The sequence below is a fragment of the Chiloscyllium plagiosum genome, unplaced genomic scaffold (genome assembly GCF_037043375.1).
Source record: "Chiloscyllium plagiosum isolate Xiang-an unplaced genomic scaffold, Cpla_swu_hap1 HiC_scaffold_9, whole genome shotgun sequence".
Lineage (NCBI taxonomy): Eukaryota > Metazoa > Chordata > Chondrichthyes > Orectolobiformes > Hemiscylliidae > Chiloscyllium > Chiloscyllium plagiosum.
This window is the reverse complement of record NW_028270147.1, coordinates 72,195,123-72,219,787: the sequence shown is the minus strand read 5'-3', so window position 1 is coordinate 72,219,787 and position 24,665 is coordinate 72,195,123. Positions and strand designations below refer to the sequence as shown.

The 24,665-nt window shown below is 39.8% G+C and overlaps 2 protein-coding genes across 6 annotated transcripts in view; one reads left to right on the top strand and one right to left on the bottom strand.

The window, feature by feature from the left end:
- The window catches only part of fam151a (family with sequence similarity 151 member A), a 36,010-nt gene extending 13,216 nt beyond the window's left edge, over positions 1-22,794 (top strand). For both annotated transcript variants that reach the window (XM_043699652.2, XM_043699651.2), the window contains 6 exons: positions 988-1,137; positions 3,360-3,522; positions 8,869-9,093; positions 11,920-12,059; positions 14,044-14,181; positions 17,973-22,794. In XM_043699652.2, coding sequence (XP_043555587.2) covers positions 988-1,137; positions 3,360-3,522; positions 8,869-9,093; positions 11,920-12,059; positions 14,044-14,181; positions 17,973-18,640 — 1,484 coding nt within the window. In that variant the 3' untranslated portion in view covers positions 18,641-22,794. The remainder of the gene's footprint in view (positions 1-987; positions 1,138-3,359; positions 3,523-8,868; positions 9,094-11,919; positions 12,060-14,043; positions 14,182-17,972) is intronic.
- The window catches only part of acot11a (acyl-CoA thioesterase 11a), an 88,613-nt gene continuing 86,738 nt past the window's right edge, over positions 22,791-24,665 (bottom strand). For all 4 annotated transcript variants that reach the window (XM_043699647.2, XM_087990776.1, XM_043699650.2 and 1 more), the window contains one exon: positions 22,791-23,819. In XM_043699647.2, coding sequence (XP_043555582.2) covers positions 23,673-23,819 — 147 coding nt within the window. In that variant the 3' untranslated portion in view covers positions 22,791-23,672. The remainder of the gene's footprint in view (positions 23,820-24,665) is intronic.

The following is a 24,665-nucleotide window of genomic DNA, read 5'->3' as shown; positions in this document are numbered from 1 at the left end:
TAATCAACCTATTATGACACACCTCTGGAGCATTTAGGACTTAAACCGGGCCTCTGGCTCAGAGTAGAAACACATTACTATAACCACATGACCCTTAGCCTGTATCCATAATGTCCACATGGAACAATTTAAGCTGTCTCACTGTTATTAGTTTGCTGCAGTGAGTTCCCTTACAGAATGCAGGCGTAAGCCTAATGCTATGCACCCTGCGAAATAGAGAGAGAATTTGTTGGAAACAAAACACCCAAGAACTGTGGAGATTTTCTTGCTTTTATAAGTTCAGCTGAAAGGCTACCTAAATGACCAGTATTCATGTCAATGATGTTCTGAGACTGTAGCTACCTCTTCTGCGGAACAAGGAGGAAAACATTCCCGTTGTTGAAGATGACAGACCTGTTGGATAAGTATTTTAACCAAAATAAACCGTATGGACCATTGGGCTCGGGTTCAACAACCCGAATGTGTTAAGGTACCTGTTTATAGGTGGATCAACAAGTAGGATTACTGCATAATATCTCAGAATTTCTGTGTAGAAATTCCTCTTCAGACAAAAGAACTTCTGGCAGGACAGACATGATTAGAGATGAGATTCTGCAGGCTGTCAACTGAAGAAGGGCTTATGCCCGAAACGTCGATTCTCCTGTTCCCTGGATGCTGCCTGACCTGCTGCGCTTTTCCAGCAACACATCTCCGGCTCTGTCAACTAAACATAACAAAGCCAGCACTCTGTGGCACAGTATGTTAAATTGGTCAACTGGGCAGTGAAATGTGTCCAGAAACAAGCTCAGAGAGAGGGGCTTCCTTCATGCATGTCTCAATTGACCCGCCCCCCCCCCCCTCCAATCTAGCAGCAAGTCAGTGTCCATAAAGATTTCAGTGAATTGTACCAATCTGCTTTGGCCTAGTTTGAACAACGAGTGGAGAAAGCCATAAAGAAAGCATGAGGCATGTTTTCACAGCCTGATTATTGTGAATGTGTGTTCCCAGGCAGTGCAATGGTATTGGAAGCAGATGTCAATATTGAAGGACTCAACACTCAAAACGAGACTGGTACCCCCATCATGGCTCACCCACCCAGTATCTACAGTGACAATACCTTGCAGGAATGGCTGGATGCAGTCATCAGATCCAAGAAAGGTAATAGTTACCTGATCAAAAACTCATTCTGAACAATAGATCTTTCTCCTTTCCAAACCTAACTACTGCTGAAGCCGTTAGCAATTTATTACCGCTGGATTTAAATGTTCTCACTCGTACCTGGCTGACCTCCCTAGTTCTTCAGGTCATTCAAAATTCTACTGTCCATGTTCTAACTCATATAAGATCTCAAGTATCTGTCTTCCCTGCACTTGCTGACCTGCCCTGGTTCCTGCTACAACAGTGCCTCCATTTAAAAATTTTCATTTTTGTTTTCAAATCCATCAATGCCATCAGCTTCTCTATCTCCTCCTCCAGCATTCTCAATTTTAATCACTTAGCCTCCTTTCAGTTGCCTAGACCCTAAATTCTGGAGTGATCTCCCCTACGCTGCTGCAAATCTCCAACTCTCTTTCCTTCTTGAAGATACTCCTGAAAACCCACCATTATGATCAAGATCTTATTCATTGGTCTAATCTCTCCTTATGTGATTTGATATCAAATTTTTCTTGATAACACTTGGTTTACTTTATTACATTAACAAATGCAATTTGTCTTTATATTAATACCTGGTATGTTCAACCTTTTAAAAAACATGTTTTATACCTTCTTCTGGATGAGTAAAATAAACCTGTTACTTGGAGGGAGAAAAATAATCCGAAGAGATGTGTGTTATCTTTGCCACAATAAAATCAATAGCTTAATAAATAGTGCCAACACCAGCTGTTTTTGTAAAGTTTGATAAGAAAATGCCCCTATAATAATCTCATACTGTTATATCTGAATACTACTCATGTTGGTGAAGTGGTCGTTAGGGTATGCCAAAGGGTAACAGACTGATAAAGAGTCGATGCCACAGTAAAATTGATTTGTGCCCAAAACTGGTGCCAACTCAATCCTGTGTGCCACTGGTGCTCAAGGGATTCTCTCTGTGCCCACCCTCCTGCTTGCTGTTTCTGTCAGTGCCCAATCCCTGTTTCTTCGCCCCACCTTTCATTGCTTCTGTCCCTCTCACTGCCATGTTCCTTGATGCCAGGGATGGTGAGCAGTGAGCGAGAGTGTCGGTCACTGGGAGGGAGCCAGAGAGAGGATATGGGCAGAATGGACACATACTGAGAGAGGACAATGAATAGATTGTGACTCCAGCATTCAATATCATTGAATACACTTGTAAATTCCTCAGTTTATTCTCCTGTTCTTTTCTAAAGGCATCTTGCTCATGTCTGGTGAGTCATAGAATCCCTACAGTATGGAAACAGGTCATTTGGCCCAACAAGTCCACACTGACCTCCCGAAGAGTAACCCATCCAGACCCATTCCACTACCCTAATACTCTCCATTTGCCCCTGACTAATGCACCTAATTTGCACATCCCTGAACAGGACGGGCAATTTAGCATGGCCAATCCACCAAACCGGCAGGTCTTTGGATTGAGGGAGAAAACCAGAGCACCTAGAAGAAACACACGCAGACACAGGGAGAATATGCAAACTCTACACTGCTCCATAAGTGTGCCTCCCAACTCAATATTTCCACTCTGCAGTCTTTGAGATACGAGGAAAGCATCACTAAATCTTTCTTTATTAGTCAATTCCACATACTTACTTGGTTACAATTTGCATCTATTCCATGACTCTTTACCATGTGTTGTGTATCTCTTTTATATTGTATGGTGAATACTGACAGCTGCCCTGACTTCAACAGTACTGCTACCTAATGAGAGGAGGTGCTATTGCAGCTCAGGGAGCAAGGGGATCCTCAGAAGATCTCTTTCCAAAGGCCTGTTGTGCTCGTAGTGTCTCCACTGATGGTTCTAATGACTGTTCGTGGCTGGATTGTAATTGCAACAGTGGGAAATCTAATGACCACCATTCATTCACCATTCACAGTGTGAACAGTATATTTTCTAGATGTAGTTGGAATGAATGCTACTCTTCCATGTAGTCTAGCACAGCAGTGCAGGGCACACAGCTAATCTATATGAACCTCTCACAACATCGGGGAAGATCTTTGTTCTGAAGTGAAGATTGTAACAATGGTTTTCAGACACTGGCTTGTAGTGGTGGCTGTGCATGGACCCTCTTATGGTGGATTACAGATCAGACCCACCAGAATATTGAATATGTGAGGTGCTCTAGAGATAGACACCATGTGGGCAGGACAGGGTTTCATGGTATTATCATAGGGTCTGAAAATGTAAAACAAATGTATTTTTCTCCCAGGTATCAAGCTGGATTTTAAAAGCATCGATGTGGTGAACCCTTCCCTGGATATCCTGGTAAAGAAATATAATGAAATTCATTTCAACCGGCCAGTCTGGCTAAATGCTGACATTCTGATTGGCCCAAATGTCCCAGGATTTATGCAACCTGTCAATGCGTCCAGGTAATGTTAATCCCAGTGCTGAAAATTATCAAAATACGAGCACAATAATTTTAATTTCACATCCAACATGGGTCTTTTCTCTGTTATATCCTGTTGGAATACTGTACCTTGCTGAGAAACCACACAGGAACCAACTGAATTTTCTTTTTTGCATGTAAATCTTTCCACTTGTAGATGTGACAAATTGGAGTTGCATGTTTTGACATTTGACACTCTTCTGATTGTTGCTTGCTAGTATCATGTCTGTGTTGTGAACTCATATTGTGAGAGTGCTATTAACAGACTCTGCGTGCCAGGGAGCACCAGGCTAGAATTGACTGGATTTCCATTTGTGGGTATATCCTGCCTGTACGGCACATAATGAACAATGAACTGACATCTTGTATGTACTATAATGGGTTCAGCATTAAAACTGAATGGTCACGTTTTCTGTAAATACTTACTGTCAGTACTGGTGGAGCATAGAAAGTGTGACATGGATCTATAGCCCAGCATGAATCATCACATCTCTTGAGAAAAAAAAGATTATTTTTAATTCCCTCTCTTTATCCCTCCTGATGAAGTTCCTCCTTGCACTGCTCTGAACATGTTCTTCCAAGACCCAGTGCATCACTTAAATAATTTAAGGGCAATCCTTTAGCTTTAACTTTCCGCTTGGCAGACATTGAACTATTTCTGGCTACTCTCTCTGTCTTGTTAAAGTAACATTGAAAGAAAAATAATTTGTGCTGAAATTTCTGAAATCTTTTCTCATCAGATCTTTCAGTTGCTGAATAACAATTACATAATGTAAGCACAACTGCAGTCCTGTCTCACACCACCACCTTCTGTTTTCAGACACACAACGTCTGGCTGCCTAGCCACAGCAGCCCCAGGAGAAACATAGAGAGAGTCATTGCACTGATATAGAGGCACCATCTTTTGATCTGATGCCCACAGCCACCAGCTCAGGAGATGCCACAGCTCTTGCCATGATGGCAAGTTTTGGTTTGGATTATCACATGGTGAGCCAGCACACGTAATGTGTAAAAGGATGCTCATGACGTAGCTTGCAGGGCCATTGATTTTTGATGAGGTGAATAGCCACTTTCAGGCAGATTGTCCATAATATTGGGGCAATCCCAGAGCTTTGCTTGACAAGGGCTGGATTTTGAAGGTCTGTTTCAGATCTCTGTCTCATGACAGTTGCGCTCATATAATCATGAAACTGTTGCAGGTTGTGATTAAGCTGCTTGGACATCCAAATCTTTGGAGCATAATCCCCAGAGTATTGTGATTTTATCTATAAAATGATTTGGCCATGTCAATGAATATTTGTGGGTGTGGTTCTTGATGTTTTTCTTGGATTTATCTGATAAGAAAGATCATATGAGAGGTTTATTTGAAAAGTCTAAAGCCACACTGTGTCTCTAGAAGGATTTCCTTAACAACAGACATTAAGCTAATTGGGGGATGGTCCCTGTTGTGCACAGAGGAAATAGCTTGATCATTTCCACAGCATGATTGATAGCCTTTCTTGAAGGTAGTTACAATTTTTAGATCCCTGAAGTTGAGGAGAAATTTGTTTTCCTCTCAAATATACAATTTTACAAGAGGTTCTGCCTGTCCTTAAATGTTGCCAAAATAAAACCCACACCAACTCAGATCTTTGTGGGCGGCACGGTGGCACAGTGGTCAGCACTGCTGCCTCACAGTGCCAGAGACCCGGGTTCAATTCCCGCCTCAGGCAACTGACTGTGTGGAGTTTGCACATTCTCCCCTTGTCTGCGTGGGTTTCCTCCGGGTGCTCCGGTTTCCTCCCACAGTCCAAAGATGTGCAGGTCAGGTGAATTGGCCATGCTAAATTGCCCATAGTGTTAGGTGTAGGGGTATGGGTGGGTTGCGCTTCGGCAGGTCGGTGTAGACTTGTTGGGCTGAAGGGTCTGTTTCCACACTGTAAGTAATCTAAGATCTGGTCAACTAAATATTCCACCTTGCGTACATGGCGGAGGAGAGATGCTGGAATATGATGAGCGTTTCACTATGAAAGGACATAGCTAACGAGGTAAGTCGGGGACAGCATAAAAGCAAAAGCATACAATGTGATGAAGATTAGTGGGAAGCTAGAGGATTGGAAAGTATTTAAAAATCAGCAGAAATACAACTAAAAAAGAAATATGTGGGGAGAAAATGAGATATGAGAGGAAGCTAGCTAGTAATACCAAAGAAGATTGCAAGAGTTTTTTTTTAGATATCTAAAAGGTAAGAGAGGGGCAAGAGTGGACCTTGGACTGAACTGAATCAGTACTTTGCATCAGTCATCATGGTGGAAGACACCAGCAGCAGACCAGAACTTCAAGAGAGTGATGGGGCAGAGGAGAGAGGGGCAGACCATCACTAAGGAGGCAGTGCTGGGGCAGCTGAAAGGTCTGAAGGTGGATAAATCAGCTGTACCAGATGGATTGCACCCCAAGATTGACTACACCCCAAGATTCCTGAAGAAGGGCTCATGCCCGAAATGTCGATTCTCCTGCTCCTTGGATGCTGCCTGACCTGCTGCGCTTTTTCAGCAACACATTTTCAGCTCTGATCTCCAGCGTCTGCAGTCCTCACTTTCCCCTACACCCTCAGATTCCAAAGGAGATAGTGGAGGCACTGGTGGTGACATTTCAGGAATCACTGGAGTCAAGGGGGTTCGCAGAGGGCTGGTACATGACACTGTAACATTCCTGTTTAAGAAGAGAGAGAGTGAGGCAGAAGACAGGAAATTATGAGTCAATTAGCCTGACCTTGATTGTTCATAAGATTTTAGAGTCCATTATTAAGGATGAGATTTCAGAGTACTTGGAAATGCATCAGGTTAAAATAGGCTGAATCAGCATGGCTTCGTCAAGAGGAGGTCATACCTGACAAATCTGTTAGAATTCTTTGAGAGATAATCAGCAAGTTAGACAAAGGAGAGCCAATGGACCTGATCTATTTGGATTTCAAGAAGGCCTTTGATAAGGCGCTGCACAGGAGGCTGCTAAACAAGATAACAGCCAATGGTGATGGGGGCAAAGTATAATGGAGCAGCCAAATGGCCTAATTCTGCTCTTTTTTTTGGTTTTACCTTGGCAGCCACCTCTCTCAGATGTCACGATAGATAAAGTAGTTGTTGTTTGCCACACTCCTGTACTGCCATGAGATCTGGGCTATGTATCAGTAGCACCAGGAACACTAAGGAAGTTCCAGAAGCAATGCCTCTGGCACATCCTCCATACACAATGGGTGGACCATTAAAGAAATACAAGGGTCCTTCTTGAAGCTAATCGTCAAAGGTTTTTATAAAACACGTGTAAAATCAACCTTGATGGACACCATGACAAGATTGTTGTAAAGTGTTTTCCCCACAGAGTCCTGTTTTCTCAACTCTCAAATGGCCAATCTCACCCAGAGACACTGGGAACTTTCCTTGGAGCATGGCAGCATTACCTTTAATGACAGTAAGGGGCTTACTACCAGTCACTCAAAATGGTGACAACATGTCCAGCAAATTGCATTATGTTTCAACTTCAAAACGTCTGAATGAGGAGGCAAGATAGTGGAAGAGAAGGGATGAATTTTGAACTCCAGATTCTCTCCCTCATTAAACCTGCTCAGTCACATGAAGACTTGTGGCAGAAACTTACAACCCTGAAGTCGCACAATAAAATTCACATCTCAACCCCAACAAAATCAGGCAGGTCTTTACTGTTCCATTAGAATTGATAGTGACTCAATTTTATACTTCAAATATACACAAAGTAGGACAACCATACATTTGTCCTAGTGATTAGATTAGATTAGATTAGATTACAGTGTGGAAACAGGCCCTTCGGCCCAACAAGTCCACACCGACCCGCCGATGCGAAACCCACCCCATACCCTTACTTTTACCCCTTACCTAACACTACGGGCAATTTAGTATGGCCAATTCACCTGACCCTGCACATCTTTGGACTGTGGGAGGAAACCGGAGCACCCGGAGGAAACCCACGCAGACACGGGGAGAACGTGCAAACTCCACACAGTCAGTCACCTGAGGCGGGAACTGAACCCGGGTCTCTGGCGCTGTGAAGCAGCAGTGCTAACCACTGTGCCACCGTGCCGCCCTGATCTACAGAATGCTAATCCCTGTCCAATATATTTATAGCTTTCTGATTTAAAGAAAACAATCTGGGTCTTAGAATAGAAATTACAGACTGGAGATGATTGAAAGGGTTTGGAAGATATCCACATAGAATAATTAATCCTAGGATGAAGGATAATCAGACAGTTAATAAAGATGTTTGGATCATAATCAATGAATGGATTTTGATCCAAGGATTTTGTCACTTTACTGAACTAAATAATTCAACAATAATAGGTGTCTTTGAGTATGAATCACAGACTGCATTTAACCTACAATAAACTGGGAAAATAACGTTTTTAGGTGTAGAAGCAGGGCTTTTTCCTGAAACGCCAATTTTCCTGCTCCTCGGTTGCTGCCTGACCTGCTGTGCTTTTCCAGCACCACTCTCATCTTGCATCGACCTTGTGGCTGAGTAATAGCTTGGATCACTGATTAGGAGCTACGTGTGTTTTAAACAGTATTTTCATGTTTCATATCGCTCCTCCTTTTGAACTATAATCTCTGATGATCCCAATCCTGCTCCTAGTGACACCTCCAAAAGAGATATTGCTACGTATCAATATTAATGAAACTACGTAATATTTTGCCTGCTGTTTGCTGACAAAGGAATTAGATCTTCAGTCTAATCTAATCAAAGGAATTAGATCTTCACCTCTTCGGTCCTCCGATTTGTACCTACACAAGAAGTCTAACAAATTCCAGCAAGTGGCTCACCTTCTGATTCTCCCAAATGTGCCAAAGTCAGTAAGGTATATGCCTGTCATGTGATTGAATAGTCTCCACTTGTCTGGGGATGGGTTTAAACAGAACAGTGTTCTACAAACTCGTCAGTATTTGGGGTTAAAAAAATTGATCAATATTAACATTTCTTTATAACCTCTGGATCAAACTCCTGACAGCACAGTGTGGGAGCACTTGGACCACATGCACTGAAAGAATTGATATAGAAGGCTCACCACCTTCAAGAGATACTCAGGTTGAGCAGTAGGTATTAGTCTTATGAGTAATTTTTGTAGCTCAAGATTGAATTCAAGAAACATCCAAAGACTGATTGTTGGTTTACTAGTATTTTGGAGCTCCATAACTAATATGGAGGACTTGCAGAGAAGCAGGAGCTCACTGTGAGAACGACTATATATTAAACTGATATTTAATATTGAGTTCTTGCTAAATGATGTCTGGTTATGTTCTGATTCATGAAATGTTTCCTGCAGGTTCCTGAGTCTTATTCAGAAAAAGTTCCCAAATGTCATCCTCTCCCCAAGCTGGATGTCTCTGTACTTACCGGTGATTGCAACTAAACCCTACACTCGAAAGATGGTAGAGGAAATGTACAGTTTGGTAAAGGGTTTACCACAACGTGTCACATTCCCTGTCCGAGCTGTGTTGTTGAAGCGAGCTTGGCCACATTTCAGTTGGCTACTCAGTCAGTCACCAAGGTAACTGCAAAGGAATATCAACTAATAAAGCTATTATGTTTATTTTTGCTGGATTTATTGATGCTGATTCATTCCAATTTGTGCCCATGTCTGTGTCTCAGATCACCATTTTTATGCTGATACTGTTAAAATAAATTCAGTTATCCCAGTGTAAAAACTTAAAGATCCTTGAAAAATAAGTTTTAATCATCATTTTCTAAGTGTATTGGGGTGGGGAGGGAATGGATAAGTTTTTGAAGTCAGACAGTCAGATTTAGCAGTATAAACATCAGGATGCAGCTAAGGGAGGATGCTTTCCAAATTAAAATGGAGCCAATATCAAAAGAGATTTAGATATGATCAAAAATAACTCAAAGTCAAACCAATCTGCATTATCAGAAGAAGGTCTCAAATATCTCTTCTGCTGGGCAAGGTCAGGAAAATAACTAGCTCCCAGCCCTTTCCTACTGTATGTGGTTGGTCGATATTGTATAAGAAATGTGCCCTGGGTTATCTCTTCCTCCAAGTGGCACGTCTGATGTGCTGGGCTGCATACCATCCTTGTCCACAGTCCTCTCTAAATTACAGGCATATTTCCAATTGATGTGATGTATAGATTAGCAAATGATGAGGTGGTGACAAAGCTAAGTAAGACATGAAGGGTGAGGTTAAGTTTAGTTCTGTCGTCTGCTATCTTGGCAGCTGGTAATGGCATGATGATGAGACACATGTGAGAGTTCCCGGGCGTATATGTTTACTTTGTAATTAAATATGATTAGCATTGTTACTCATTGCAGTGTTAATCACAGGCTCCCTATCTCATGAATGCACAGTTCTGAAACAAGACTGAATGGATCGTTTATTGTTTAGTTTGCCTTAGATAAACAAAATACAGCATAATTTATTTTGAAACTTTAAATACAATTGCATTCAGAAGAAGATAAAAGTCACAAAGAATGCTATTAGTTTGTTGCTGATAAAAATGTTTCCTTCCTCTCTGAACAAACTTTAGTTCAACATTGTTTCGTTCAAATAATCTCAGTTATTTTATTTTATAAAGTTCCCATCTAGTTACGCTATTTACATTGGTTAACTGGAATTATTAACAATTTGTTTTTATGTTTAAAAAAACTGAATATTGGAAATAGATTATAAGGTGGTAATCTGCAGGACATTGAAGAATGACCTCTGAACTTTCTTCAGAAACCAGTGGAACCCAAGGGTAACAGGGCGACAATGATCCCAGGACCTGAGTTTTGAATGTGTTTGTTATATGGATGTTAGATGCTCTGGATCATGTATGGGCTACATGCAAAAATCAAAAGAGTAGTTCGTATTGGCAGTGATGGAAGTGTTTGATCTTTACCCTCTCTGAGTGAGAAGTTGACCAGATTTGTTTTACGGAAGAGCCTTACAGATATGTGAGAGAGAGAGAGATCACCATTACTCTGGGCCAAACTTACTTTAGATTCCAGAGGTAAAGTGGTAGCATGGTCCAATAACTGTCACTCTCAAGATTGACTTGCAGCATCCAGTAGAGAGCTTTTTAGCCTGTGTTTTTATGTCGTTTTGACCTCCTGTTTGGCTGACTGAATTCTTGCTGCATTATGGTTCCAGATACCCTTCAGCATTTTTTCCTATCATCTGTTCCTAATCTGTCAGTTATTTAGCCCAGCTTAGTATTGCAGACAAGTTGAATGCAACTGCCTGGTCAACAGGACAGACATTACAATCGGATACTCAAGAGAATGATCAGGAAAGGGAAGCCTGGGCAGACTTTATTCACTTCCATCCCTCACAGTGGAGCAACCAGACCAATTGCAGTCACTAGTGGCTGTAGGGCATTTATCCCAAGACCCTTTAATCCCACACCATGTAGTTCAATGGTAAGTGGTGTACGTGTTTTATAAACTATCAAAACCACCCAGGCAAGGAAGGGGTATGTATCCACTATTCATATCCTACTTTGAAAAGGAGAGGTATTTATCTACCAGAGTCAATCTACTGTCGAAGAAGAGGTAAATATCCACACGTGTGTTTTCTAATCTGGGAAGGATATATCACTGTAGTTACTGAAAAGAAAAATAAAGACTTGCAACTATATAATGCCTTTCACAACTACTGAATGTCTCAAAGCGTTTTACATTGAAGGGTGTAGTTTTCCTAAAGTGGTCAATGATGTAATGTATGAAACACTAACTAATTTGCGTGCAACACACTCCCATAAACAGCAATGTAACAATGACCTGAAAGTCTGTTTTTGTGATGTTGACTGAAGGATAGACATTGGCTGGGAGAAACTCTTCTTCCGTACAGTGATCTTTAAATGAATCTTTTACGTTCCCCTGTGGGAGCAGATGGGCTTTGGTTTGACAGTGCAGCACATCCTCAAACTCGGAAGGTGCTGTAATCTTCTGGAGTCACTATCAAGCTTGAGAGGACTATAAATGCACTGAAGTTGCTTACTCATCCCCACCTCCCCGCCACCATCTATGTACCCATGAGAATAAACCCCTATCCCAGATCAGCAAGGCCAAATATACATTTGAGATTAGAACTAGAAGTATAATGTAGAAAATGCAACTGGACAATTGCATATCCATGTGATTGGCATGCATACAGTTCATGAAGCTCTCAGTCCTCAGGCCGTTCATGTGAAATGGCACTTGTGCAGGGTTAGAGCAAATAACTGATGGCCTAGGAACTGTAACCTTTGTACGAGTAAGTATCTCCAGGAGATGAGGGAAGAAAATTGGCAATATTTCTTATTGTAGATTGAAGAGCTTAATGATATTTTCAAGCAGACTGCCTATTGAATTTGTAATGGTTGTTTCTGTGTCTTTGTAGGTACAGCCTTACTCTATGGCAAGGATCAATTGATCCTATAACTGTGGAAGATCTTTTATTCTTCAGAGACAATACCAACTTTGAGCAAATCTATTATGACATTTATGAACCTGTTTTGTCAGATTTCAAACAAATTGCATGTATGTATTGGAGTTTCTTTTCATTAGTTCTCCTATTTCATTCTCTTACTGCACTGCACACTTGGCCAGGGGGTGAAAGTAGGACACAGCTTTGTTATGAGGGGTTCAGCATTGCCTATGTTATCTGATTGATGAAATGTATCTGTGAGCACAGGCTGCAAAGAATCAGCTCCCAGGGTGAGGTTGCCCAGATTCTGCTCATGGATTTCCCATTGGTTCAAACAGGCAGCTCACCATCAACTTCTCAAGGGCAATGAGGGATGGCCAATAAACGCTGGCCCAGCCATGTTCCACCGGTGAATATAAGAAATTCCAGGAGTTTGGTCTTTTTCTGTAGCACAGTGCTTTGGAACTCAATCTACTGCATCTTCACTATTTTCTCACTGTGTTTACTGCCAGAGTACTCCTGTGTGTAAATATTAAATTAATGAGTAATAACCATACATTGGGCAGTCCCAGGTCAAGTGTAGTATTTAAATGCCAACCAACGTTTCTAAATACATTTTCCAGGCAACCTATTGCCTGGAAATTTACCTTCACCTATATAGCACCAGTATCACATCCCAACCTGCAAACAACATCCCCAAAAGCCCTTGTCACCTTTACAATCATCACATTGACTTCCCCGAGTGAAATTGCTGCAAATTGGTTTAATTGGCTCAGACTTTGCAGTTAGTGGTCAATGAACAGTGTCAGCCACTCATGTCAACTACACCTGACCACATTGTTGCTGTGAGCTATTGTGCTATATCTTGTGGTGCTTAGGAAGCCAAATTGGCAGTGTTCTCTACCATGTCATTTGGGACCTGTGTGAACAGAACAAGCAACTGTACACTCTTCAAACAGCCAACCTGTAGAATTCTTACTGAGTCATTCAGAGGTTGAACCAGCAACTGTAAGTTAAATAGTGACTTCAATGTGAAATCTGGTAGATAAAGTAAAATACAGAAAGGGGAAGAAATGTGTGATTAAAAGAGGTAAAATATACAATGAACAGGTTAAAAAAATGAACACATTTCTTTTGGAAAAACAATAATCAGCTGTTAAAATATCAAAAAATGAAACTCTGTATTTGTTAGCATTATGCTTGAGTATCAGAGCAGCAGTGAAGATTTTCCTGAATTTCAATGCTGAATCTGTCTCCTCAAAACATTAGGAAGAGCTCAAACAGCAACAGAATTTCAAGTTCAACCACTCATGTGCAGTCTATGGAAGCTGCTGGTGATTTATTCTTCAATAAAAAGAAAGCTCATATTATTGCCATTCTTTTTACTGGGAAAAAACAATGACTGCAGATGCTGGAAACCAGATTCTGGATTAGTGATGCTGGAAAAGCACAGCAGTTCAGGCAGCATCCGAGGAGCAGTAAAATCGACGTTTCGGGCAAAAGCCCTTCATCAGGAATACAGGCAGAGTGCCTGAAGGGTGGAGAGATAAATGCGAGGAGGGTGGGGGTGGGGAGAAAGTAGCATAGAGTACAATAGGTGAGTAGGGGTGGGGATGAAGGTGCTAGGTCAGGGAGGAGGGTGGGGGAAGGTAGCAAAGAGTACAATGGGTGGATGGGGGTGGGATGAAGGTGATAGGTCAGAGAGGAGGGTGGAGTGGATAGGTGGAAAAGAATATGGGCAGGTAGGACAAGTCATGGGGACAGACCACTAATCCATTCTTTTTACTGCAAAATCTGGGCCATTTTATCTGTAGGCTAGGTCACCTGTTCCTGCTCACTGTTCATTGATCACTGCCAGAAATTTTAGTTGTCGGTTGAGAACAGAAGTGGACTCAGTTTTACCCTCTTTCTCCCTTCCTCACCACCAACACTGGTAGAACATTGTGTAATTCTCTAAGAGTCCTGCATGACTGAGCCCCCACCAGGACAAGTGGTGGAAATTTGCAATTTAAATAAAGAGTGAGTTTAAACTTGTTAAGTAGTTTCCTGCTGAGTCAATCTGAATTTTACAATTAAATCTACTTTCACTGTGCACAGTGCAGACAAACCGAACCAGGAGGTTTTACCCCGGAGGGAAGCTTATGGATTATTTCCCCCACCAAAATCTTGACGAACTGCAGATCAAATGGTTTGATATCGGATCCACAGAGCTTGAATTGATGGAATTACTTCAAGGTAATAATATTCTCGATAGCTAATATCATTCTTCATCACAGGATTTATAGTCACTGCTATCTCAAACCTTAACCTAAAAGAATTTAATGAAAATTAAAGTTGTTGAAAATTGGAATTAACAAAATGGCCCTAAAAATATAGGTGGCTACAAAACAGTAAAACAAGAGTATGGTAGATCATTTTCCCTTGTAAGTCAGAAAGCACTTCTGTTCCACCAACTTGTATCTCTGCCGACTATAGCAGCTGATTTATACAAATCATTTATTTCTTCTTCTGTCCAATGCAACATCAGCAATGAATCTTGCAGTTCTCTGCCAATTCTTGCCCCAATTCAATGAATTTTGTACTATTATGTTTTTCTGGTTCTGATTCAGAAACACATACACATGCAGGTGGAGGAGGAGCACAGTTTCATGGTGTGATGTACAGCTTGGAGATCCTGATTCTAAGTGGCATACAAAGTAAACCTAACCTGTCCCAGGTCGGGTAGGACATGAAACAGTCAGAGTAATGTGACACCTATGCTGGTTGAACATGCAAATCTAACATTGCTGAGCTTAGACACAGAAAAGTGCTCTGTATTCCACTAGTTTTTAATTAATAGATTTGGCTTAGAGTAATCCCCCTCTATCTTGCCTCAGTGAGATAGTTTTACCCATTTTAGAAGAAAAACTACCATGTACCAATATTTTTGAGTGAAATTTTAATAACGAGCTTCTTGGACAGCGGGCGTATACCACAAGCAAATGTCCTCCTGGATATCCAGGTGGAGAAAGAAACAAGAACAAATAATTACATTCATAGATTTATTCAGAGTAAATTACAAGTATATAGCTCCTAGCTTGACTCTCATCCTGGTCAGTAGGTGTTTCTCTACATGTCAGTGAGTAATAATCCAGTCAACTACCTCCTATCTGTAGTTACTTAACTTCAATCGATGCATTTAGTATAAACTGCTACAATCTCTCTCTGACCCTCGGAGCCAACACAAGAAGCAGACTTTGATTTCATCAGTTTGGAGTACTGTGTACAAGTCTGGTAGTCCTGCTTTAGGAAGGATATTATTAAATTGGAGAGGGTGCAGAAAAGATTTACCAGGATGTTGCCAGAACTGTAGTTGCCAGGACTGTAGTTTAAGGATAGGCTGGGACTTTTTTCACTGGAGCAGAGGAGTTTGAGGGATGACCTTATAGAGGTTTATATAATCATGAAGGACATAGATAAGGTGAATAGCAAAGTTCTTTCCCCAAGAATGGGGAAATTCAAAACTAAGGGGTGTATTTTTAAGGTGAGAGGAGAAAGATTTTAAAAGTAGTAGATGCAGGTACAGTATTTAACTGTACATGAAGAGGAAAGGTTTAGAGGGATATGGGCTAAATGCAGATAAGTGGGACAAGTTTAGCTTGGGAAACTTAGTTGGCATGGATGAGTTGGACGGAAGAGTCTGCTTCTGTGCAGTATGACTCTATGACCATATAGTGTGGATTCAGCCCAGATTTTGGAAGTGACAATGTTTATTGTGCCAAGGGAGACAAGGTGGTGCAGTGGATCAACCCCAATTGAAAGCTATGATGCATGTACTAGAATTGCAATTATTTGAGCTTATTCAGAGTTTATTTATTTTAAGTGGAAATGGTGATACTTTCTTGCCTGATCAGGGTACAAAAGGCAAACTTCAGAGAAATCACAAATATCTACAAGCCTAAGTTCTGAGAAAATGTTGCATAATGTGACTGGATATAATGATGGTGCAGTTTTTTATCTTCTATTTACAGTCTTTATTCTTTGACCGTTGAAGTTTAGGTGTTTCAATATCTAACATAGAGAACATCTTCATATCTAAACATGACCTTGGCAGAGAGATAAAGGACTGGATTTTCATCTTTGAGGAGTGTAGTAGGATTTGGGAATATTTTTGGTTTAGCTGGTCTACCTCAGGAGAATGTGCCGGCAAAGATGGCATTTTCATTGTAGGGGAAGGTGCTGTTGAGAGTTACCAAGAGTTCAGAGGCATCAGTACGAACTCCCATGTGCTAAGGTGAGTTGTTTAACGGATCCACCTCAGCACTGAAACCTTTCCCAGATATTATGAAAACAGCAAGGCCCTCTAGCCGTCACTCCTTACACCCCCACAGCTTCCACATGCACACAATTTTCAACTCATACCAATTCACCAATCCCTCCCTCCAATATGTTTCCTCATATGTTCCTCCATCACCTCCCATGGCTCCTCCTAATGTCCATGCCAATCTGTGTCCCTCCATCCACCCCATGTCCTTTCATACACTCCATCTCAAACTTTGGCCCTCACCTATATCCTTTATAGTTCCTGCCAGCTTATGGTGTTTCCATGCCTACTCACCAACTACATAGAACTCATTAACTATATAGTGACAGGATATATAGAATATATTTTAAAAATGCTTCCACCTCCTAAAAAACATCTTTTCTTATTGGCCAATAAAAGTGTTAATCATCTGGTGCCTTTAACATATCAATAGCAGAAACTGTAAGCATGATTCAAGAACCCTTTTCTGAAAAACACTGTGCAATTGAAAGAAGAGTTCGGAGAAGTAGATCTGTCAAGAATGCAATGTTCTGCCTGGGGCTCAGCTACTTCAGCAGTTTAATGGATGTGAGAGGACTCTCAACCAAAGATGCAGAGTTAGTCTTGGGTCCCAGCCACCATTTTTATCCTCCAAAGACTCTCCAAATACTATGACAATCTAGATAGCGTTCACTTCAAGATAATGAATGCTAATTATGACTAAAAATTAACACAATGCAGATTTTTAAAATTTGAGTCTTTACTGAAATTGTCACATGAAAAATCCAGTTTGTTAAAGACAGAATATTCATATTTATACAACTCATTTTAATGCTCAAGACATTCCAAAATATTTTCCTGCTAAAGGAAATAAGTATTGTCATTATTTTATTGGTGAATGTGACAGTCAGTCTGCACATAGCAAAGTCCCACAAACAGCAAAGAAATAAATGATCATACTAATCTGCTTTAGTTCTGTTAGGTGAGGACACAGGATTCTTGTTCCTTCAAATGGGATGAGATCTTCTAAAAATGCAGCACTGCCTCAACTATAAAACTAAAGTATCAGTCCATATTGTGCATACATCTCCAGAGTGGAGCTTGGATGCAAATGTTCTATTTGAGAGATACTACCATTGATACATAAATAGAAGTAAAACTGCCTCACATCCCTCATCATTTTAAAAGCATAGCTATATGCATATGAGTGCTATTTTCATAGCTCATTTTCTTGAGACTTCAGCAAGCTGAAACACTAATGGGATAGTGGGAGTTAATGCCCTAATAGAAAATCAGACTTACAAATATAAAGAGGTTTATTTTGGACAAAAAATTTGAAAAAATTCAGTGTAATTTCTGTACCTGAAATGGAACATGGAGTGTGGATGAATAGTTGGCTGCGTCTTAGAAGGCACACAAGCAGGAGGCTGGAAGAACATAGCAAGTCAGGCAGCTTCAGGAGGTGGAGAAGTCGATGTTTTGGGTGTAACCCGTCTTAGAAGGCAGCAGGTGGATGGACGAATGAAGGGTCCTAGTAACATGCCTGTTTTGGAATACCTAGCATTGAATTCAACCTTTATCTCTGTAATCCCCAGATTAGATGCACTGTATTACTAGTTGATCAATGATTTCATCAATTTTTGTTAATTTATTGTCTGTGTGGGCTGATTTTTTTTTTACATGGTGTGGTTTTGTTTGTCTTGTAAAACTGAAAATGTAAATATTGAATTTTCAATTTATTAAGGAAATGTTGGAGGAATGCTTATTCTGAATGTGAAGAGAAAAGCTAATGATGCCACTCCAGTGGTAGCAAGTTCGGAAAAGGGATTGGAATTTCCCTTGGAATCAGCTCTAAATTGGATCTCAACTTCATCCAAGCCTTGGGGCATCTACTTGAAGATAAAATCCCAGGAAGCACTGGCCCCAACCTTATATCTGCTTGAACAGGTTTACACAGCACACCTTCTCTTCAAGCCTGTATGGGTTAGCATGGACCTCTCTTACGGTAGTTTTAGCACCCCTGGATACATTGAGGGAAAGCAATTCATCAAAACCATCAATGAAGTATTTCCTTTTGTAACTATAGCTCCTGGATGGCCAAAAGAAGTGCTTACTCATGGTTACACACAGCCATTAGTAGAAGACATGCTAAATCTTTGTCGGGGACTGTGGCAAACAGTGTCCTTCCAGCTTCAGGCTGTCGCTCTGGGTGAATCATGGAAAGCCACCACTCAACTGCTGCAGGCTTCCCCTACCTACACTCTGACAGTGGAACATCTACATGAGCAAGGCAGCTACACTAATGGGTTTCGGGGACTGATAAACATCCGAACATACAGCACTCGCAGGATTTATTACCGCTTACCTCAAGATTATAGAAACAGTTTTTACAACGATGTCTTCACATCATAAAAAGTTGTTTTGAGAGTCTTTGTATGTTACTAACCAGTCCTGGTTAGCAGACAAATCATTTTAAAGCTCTGAGCTATAAGTTCTTACTTCTGAACCACAGAAATTATTAGCTACATTTTGTAATATTTATAAGCTACAACCTTATCAACTTTCAATATTTTCTTAATTTAGTACAGATTAAAATTTAAGATTTTGATACCAAAGATAGTTTTCTAAATATTGATTATAAAACTTTGCAAAAAAGGCTGCCAGACATGAGAGATTGAGGTGTATTTTGTTGAAGTGTTGCAAGCAGGTTTACTCAGTCAGGAAGTTGCAATCATATTTCTCAGATTTCCCATGAAACAGAGACCTTGACCCTCTTTAACTCATCTGCCCTCGTGAAGTAACAAGAAGTGCAAATGAAAGCTTGCACATCATCTCACAAATCGCTCAAGCATCAGCTATACACACAGTAGTGATAAATCTAAATAGCAGACTGCAGTGCAACCTGTGGATATGTTATGATACTGATTTCACACAAATTCTTTGAAGCCATATGATGCTTGACATTACAAACCTGTTAACACAGACTGCCACTCGCTTTGGATCCTATGTGACCAACTTAGATGAATCTCTCAAAGTCCCAACATTTAAGTATGAATTATTCTAAGGTTTCTAATTGTAAAACTCAAACATTTTCATAAACATTGGCAGCTATGGCTACAGGTTCATGTTCCATATGTCTTACCTCTATCACTCACTTGTCCCATTCACTCAAGAGGCAGAATCTCTCATCTTGCTCTTTTGATCATCAAATTTGGATAAAAACATCAGATAATGTTGGAGAAAACAATAATTTAGAACTAGGGAGAACAGGCTTATAGCTCATGCTCCCTCAGAATCAAACTGTACGGTCCATTTGGCAAACAAACTAGATTGTTTTGTTACTCTATTGAAGATGCATAAGTCATTCAAGTTCCTCACAGTCATAGAGTAACCAGCATGTTTTAGAAGCAATTGGTCATACAGCACAAACCTGCTTAAGATCTGCAAAAGGTCAATATATATTAGAGCATTTTAAAGAAGACTGGGGGCTCGTGAAACTAATAGACATTCAGTGATGCTTTCAAATTGTTCAGGACTACACAGCAATTAGTGATGCTCACTACTGTCTGCATAAGACATCAATTTATCCATCAGTGTAACATCCCAATATGTAAGATACATCATGAATAACTGTCAAAATATTAATTTTGCTAGCATTGAAAACTAAAGTCCTCAGAGATATCTATTAGTGCAACACAAAATGAAGCACTACAAAATATGATGAATTAGCTTTTGGTCTTGCTGGTCATATTGCATGCATGGTTTAAAAGTACTCAGGATTATTTACACAAAATGCTAGTTCATTTGATAGATAATAGCTCAGGGGAGAGATGAACTGACCATATGGACATTATTTGGACATGCCTATGTCATTGGTAATTGAATAAATTGATAATTGGTTTATTATAGCATGAAGCGGGTAAAACAAAATACTTTAGTCTCAGGTAAAGAGTCGATTCATTTTGTTCATAGACCAGCATCCTGGAGAACTTTTTAAGTGTCTGTTTCTCATTGTATTTTTGGTGAAAACATCATTTGGAATGATGTAAATGGCTGAATGTCAAATGCAATTGAGTCAAACAATTTGATGTCCTTTGTTTTAATGCATTATTGAAATAATGTTGAACAGCATAACCGAGGCTGACTTCTTCCCAATAGCAGGTTGGGATGGGGCAAGAATGACACCGATGTGTCTTGTAAAGCTGACCAGGAAGCATACCCCAAGATTCACCTTAATATTGAATATCAGCCCAAGGAGTGAACCATTTGTGATTTTGTTATTGAGAGAATAGGAATGAATGTAATTACTGTAAATGCCATTTTTATTTAATACTTTTCATCTGTCTATTTGCTGTGTAATAAACTAGATGGTTGGTTTATAGACTTTAGTCTAATCGAATGTTTATTCTTGTGTTTAAGGTATTGTGTGGGGCACACCAGGGAGCACACAGACAGGGGCCCTGAGTGCTCAGTATTCTAGACAGTAAGCAGAGTAGACTCAGTGAAAATAAGGAAAATGTGTAAAATTCAAAAAGTTGGTTTAACTTTTAAACCTCAGATGTCACAGAATCACAGCACTGTTATGACACAGGAAGCTGTTCGCCCCCATTGTGCCTGCTACACAAATATCCTGCTTTGCCCACCCCCGCCGTGCTCTTTGTCCTTTGCTTAACATGCAAAGAACATATATAGTCTTACTCTCTTTCCAAAAATCTTAATAGTCATTTATGGTACTCTGAGCATTTGGACCCAAGTCCTGTACTTCCACAGAGAAAACATATTGCAACATTATTAAACTGAGGTTACTAACCTGAAAGACAATTTGATGGTTCCAAACCACACCCATCCCTACTAACAGTGTAATAACGTGCAGCGGTTTAGTGAAATATTAAAGATTTTGATGAATTTGTCATGATTGGTAATTTAGCAATTTGAGCAAATTTGTCAATCAAATAGCTTCTAATAAGTTTTGACAAAGTGAGAAATTCAGATTTTAAGTGTGATGTATTATACCATTAAAGCCTCTGATAGGAGTGAGATTAATAAATGAAAGATAAAAGTGTAACCGTGGCAAGGAGTGCAATTGGAGTCAGGGACTCTTAGGATCTTTATTATTTTAAAACCATGCTGATAATTCCCAGTAGTCTCCGTCTGCTTACTTCCACCTCTGACGTCTTCTGCCCACTATTACAACCTGAGCCCATATGAAACATTCACCTCATACCTTTGTTAGATCCAGATTTGCCTCTTCTAAAATATTCTTTTGAATCTTTTTTCTTGCATCTCCAAAGTTTTGTTGCATTTATCCTAACATTCACAAGTCATGGTATTATTACTTTTTTCTCTACCTGCTTTGGCTCCTGGATCTCTCAATATTTGATTCATAGATTTAACTTGCTTTGAAGTTAAATCACACCATGGCCTCACCAAAAACACTCCATAACTTTCACCAGCGCAATAGCACTCATTCCTAGCTCATGCTGTTTCTCTGTCACTAGCAACCTAGCTATCCTCCTCTCATAGTCAGTTGTGACCTTCAGCCATCTTGGTGTCCACTGTTTGGAATTCTATTCTTAAATGCCTCTGGCTTTCTAAGTCCCTTGTCTTCTTCTTAAAATCCACCTCTTTGGCTCCAGTTTCACTTTTGCTGAGCACTTTTGAAAAGTACCTTGGCATATTTTCTATTTTACATTCAAGCTGCTTTAATAAAAGTTGTGGCATGTGAATGCTGGTAACATTCCATAAAATCCTTTCAAACATCAACTGAAAGCCTGAATGAAGTATTGAATCGTATGTAAACAACCACGAGAATTTTGCTGAAAAATTCTCCTTTGTTTATTTAATTGTTTGTTACAGAGTGACCAGCTGGAAAGCTGGGCTAGAGTGGGTTTCACCTTTAGTCACTGCTTCCATCTACAATGTCCTTGGGTTAGGTGTTTGTAAGGATTGAACTTCCTTCCTTAGCATTTTCACCCTCTCCTCCTTACTGAATCAGGACTCCATGGGCAATAGGCATGAGCTAGCACCTCATCCAATGTGGCTATTCATGTTTGAGTCTTGACAAGATGTGATAACAAATTACTAACTTGCAGGAGCTGGGGCAATGCAGAAATGCCTAATCAAGATATTTGAGAACAAGAACACTGGGATAATTCTCTTCCCCTCTAACTCAAAGATACTGGAATCTAAACCTGGATCCTCAAGTCAGCTGCTCATTGACTGAGCCATCAGTGGAACTGGAGGTTGAATTTTATCATGGTTCACTCCTTAGCTGAACCTCTCTGACACTTTCCCAAATGTAAAATATTCACAGGTTTTGTTGTTCTGAGAATAAATAAGGGCAGTGATGCAAAATTGAATTACTTTACTGTAGTCTTTCAATCAGTTACTTGCAAGTGTTTGATGTTGTAATGACACTGCAGAAACAGCAACTGACGTTTGACTTAATGCATAACCCTTGAATTATTCGTCATTGTAACTAACTGATTTTATGTTAAATTTGTTATCTTCCTATTGTAAAGATTTTCACTGCAAGGTTTAGTTATCAATAAAACATAAACAATCAAGGTTCAGTGTTTTTATTTAGTGTTTCAAATGACAGAACTAATTCACAGGAAATCTGGTTTCCACAATCACCATGGAAATTCCTTGTGGTAATCGATACAATCAGTTTACTGTCAGTAACCTTGACTCTCCTATAGGATTAAATTAACTTTTTGATCTGTGATTCAGTGCTAAATTGTAGCACTAACATTCCAGTTCCAGTTATAAGGATAATTGATTATGACTTAACGATAAAATACCTTTTTGAATCCACACTCCCAACTCAAGAGACTAAAATAAGTCAAATTTAACTTTACAGAAAACACACGTGTCATAAATTTGTTGGCAGATTGTAAAGAATAGGGAAAAAATCTCACTGTACATATCCAAGAAAACATATTTGGTGAGCTCAATGACCAGTAACATGATCATCAATTAAAAACATCATTGTCTTTTATCAACGACAGTTATTCTAAATTCCTCATTTATTCATCTTTAAAGTTCGTTCTTCTGAAAATCTGGTAATCTGTAATAAATTGCTGTATGCAAGAGGCAGTTATTATTCTGTACAAAAACTTCATTCAAGTTTACAAATTATTGCAGTGATCCCTTCTCTAATCAGATAATAGTAGTTTCCAAGAACCAGATGTGTTATTGCATAATTGTACTTCATTTGTGTTCAATCTTAATTATCCAACAACAGTGCCATTAGTACAAAAATATACAAAAGTTATGCACTATGACAACCCAAAGAACTTAACATTAGAATTTGAGTTCCAGTTGGTCAAAACTGAACCGATATCTCATTTATCCCACAACCTAGCTCCTCTTGCATCAACTCCCTGGATTACTGGGATGCAGACTGGGCAGGAACAGGTACCCTGCCCACATTGCTTAAATATTACAAAACTACTTTGTCCGCATCCTTATTTAGTTCAAGAAACTTATTACAAGCCTCAAAGATTTTACAAAGATCAGCAGAGAGTCCAGTAATATCACGGGTGATATACGGGAGAACACCAGGGGTGGCCTGAATGTAGTACGTAATCTGAAAAAAAGACAAATATCCTCATTAATCTCAGACACTGACAGCAGATATATTCTGTGCTACAACCTATCTCTTCCATTCATACCAAAATAAGGACACTTTTCAAATCTAGATGTTCATGAATTCCCCCAATGGCTGTACAGGAAATTGCATATGTTAGTTTGCCCTGAAACTACACTAAAAAAAAGGGGGTGTCTCAGGTTTATTTTTGGTCTGCTCTGTAGTAGCTAATTCCAGTGTAGAGATGGGCAAGTACCAGAAGCTAAGGAACCGTAAGCCCTTAAAGGGAGGATAAATATGTACAGAAAGAAAACACATTTGCTGAGGTACCATAATTGCCTGGTTATCTTGCATTTTCTTTCTATTGGGTAGGCTGAGGGGAAGATAGGAGTGAATAGAGTCAAAGAGAAATACCAGTTCCATCAAACACCTGATCACAACTTTCAGTAACATTTAAACTAGTTTCAATAGAATGAATCAAACCATCATGGAGGCAAACACATAAGGAAGCCTGACATTCCTTGATTCACAAGCATAGCAAGTGAGTGCAAAGGGGTAAGAGGTTGAAATCTGTCCCATGATATTAATGCTTTCATGTACAGAATTTGTGTTTAATATTAGTACATCTCCCGTAACAACTTGTATTTCCATAACTGCTTTTATTTTGGAACATTTCCAGATGTTTCAAGGATGTAAGGAAATAGGCCAAATGATGTGTACAGTGCATTTTAGGGAAGAAGCCCTGTGCCATATATATTGTATTATTGAGTTGAAGTTGTGTTCTTTTACAGCCAGAAAAGATCGATAAATCCAGTCCAGAGGTCAAGTGCTAATCAGGGTGATAAT